This window comes from Limulus polyphemus, unplaced genomic scaffold, assembly GCF_000517525.1.
Source record: "Limulus polyphemus unplaced genomic scaffold, Limulus_polyphemus-2.1.2 Scaffold5079, whole genome shotgun sequence".
NCBI classification, from domain to species: Eukaryota; Metazoa; Arthropoda; class Merostomata; order Xiphosura; family Limulidae; genus Limulus; species Limulus polyphemus.
The window spans coordinates 67,053-69,063 of record NW_013670689.1 but is presented as its reverse complement, the minus strand read 5'-3'; the positions used below and the strand labels follow the sequence as shown (position 1 = coordinate 69,063).

The 2,011-nt window shown below is 35.0% G+C and overlaps 1 protein-coding gene across 1 annotated transcript in view; it reads left to right on the top strand.

Annotated features, from left to right (window-relative positions):
* Window positions 1–2,011, top strand: part of LOC106472097 (nose resistant to fluoxetine protein 6-like) — a 23,668-nt gene that overhangs the window by 9,498 nt on the left and 12,159 nt on the right. The window contains exon 5 of the mRNA XM_022400703.1: window positions 851–930. Within this exon, the coding sequence (XP_022256411.1) occupies window positions 851–930 (80 nt within the window). The remainder of the gene's footprint in view (window positions 1–850; window positions 931–2,011) is intronic.

The following is a 2,011-nucleotide window of genomic DNA, read 5'->3' as shown; positions in this document are numbered from 1 at the left end:
GGGTGTTAAAGCTGACTTTCACTTGTTTTGCAGTTCATTACTTTGACTCGGGTGTTAAAGCTGACTTTCACTTGTTTTGCAGTTCATTACTTTGACTCGGGTGTTAAAGCTGACTTTCACTTCTTTTGCAGTTCATTACTTTGACTCGGGTGTTAAAGCTGACTTTCAACACACTCTGACTCGGGTGTTAAAGCTACTTTGGGTAACTTAATCAGGTGAAAAACTTCCAAGAAACAAGTTTCAACATGTTCCAGTTGTCCATGTTTTTTTTTTCTCTCCTCCTTCTACATATCTACATTTTTGACATACAATCGTAACCAGAGAATGTTTGTAGTTGAGAACAAAACTAGACGATAGACTATCTGTGCCTGTATCGAAACCCGGTTTTTAGCGTTATAATCATTCCGACTTACCGCTGTGCCACTGGGGGTAGGGGTATAACCGAAGATATCCTCCTCTGTCTGTCGATAAATAAAGAAGAAAGAAATGGGGTGTAAAAAACGAAGAAATACAAAGAAAACACTATCAATGAACGATTTTTTCATCATTAGTCGAAATATGAAAAAAAACTAGCTTAAATGTTTTAAGTATTGTACGATTTAAATAACTATTACGTAAAATACTATTAAATTATTTCATTGACAATTTAGTTTGAAGAATTTGAAAAGGTAATTTGTTTTCAGTCATTTTTCTCGTATTTTTGACATGACATGTTTAAATACTAATTTGTAAAATAAATTGATATAATTAGTCTCTGAATAACGAATATTTGTAAACGATGTGTGCAGGCTAAGTTACTTTTATTTATCAGTCGTTTAAACTCTGTTTAATCAACAATGTTATTTTTCAGTGTTTGTTTCATTCCTGGTATCTCTCCTGTGAAATGCAACTGTTTATTCTGTCTCTGTGCGTGATCATTCCACTACTTAAGTAAGTAACAACAATTTTATTTATAAAAAAACAGGGCCGTAGGAAGCGGTAAGATAAGTCTGGCCATCGTCTGACCACTTTTCCGTGGCGTGTTTGTTTGAAGTTAAGCACAAAGCTACACAATTGGCCATCAGTGCTCTGTCCATCCGATTTCTAGCACTATATGTCCACAAATATTCCGGTGTGCCATTGGGAGGCCTTTTCCTATGGCACGTATAGCTACAACTTATATATTAAAGCTGGTTTCTCTTAATTCAATACATTACGTTGTGTGTATGCAGTATTTGTAGATAAAAATGACTCAAGATTGAATCTCGTAGCATTAAATTTTCAAACATTTTCGGGAAGGCACGTCCCCGGATCCCTCTAGAAATAACATGTGCAATGGCCTGGCCACTCCAAACCTGCTTCCTACGGCAATGAAAAACGTTTCGAAATTAACCTTTTATCTGTGTAACATAACGTAAATGTTATATTTATTGTGTCAAATATGACTATTTTTTTTTTCGTGTATGTTACCACTATGTAGTTGTATCGTTCCTTAAGTTTCAATATCAACAAAGTCAGATACAACTGGTTGGATCGGACAAAAATCATATGACGTCAAACATCGAAACGATTTTCATGTCTTACGTCATGACATTTCTAGAGAATCTAACTTTTATACGAACTTCTACCTTAGCCACGACAGAAAAAAAAATGGCATCCAATATATATCAGTTTAGTGAATTTTAGAAGCGATATGGAGATTAGTGAAAGTGTTAAAAAATAAGTGCTAAAATCCACCAAGATAGGGAAATGTAGTGCATTATTTGTGGAAATATGATACTAGGCCTATTGCACGAGGCCTAGCGTGTAAAAAACAAACAAAACATTATGTCTACATATGATACTAGGCCTATTGCACGAGGCCTAGCGTGTAAAAAACAAACAAAACATTATGTCTACATATGATACTAGGCCTATTGCACGAGGCCTAGACGTGTAAAAAACAACAAAACATTATGTCTACATATGATACTAGGCCTATTGCACGAGGCCTAGACGTGTAAAAAACAACAAACATTATGTCTACATATTT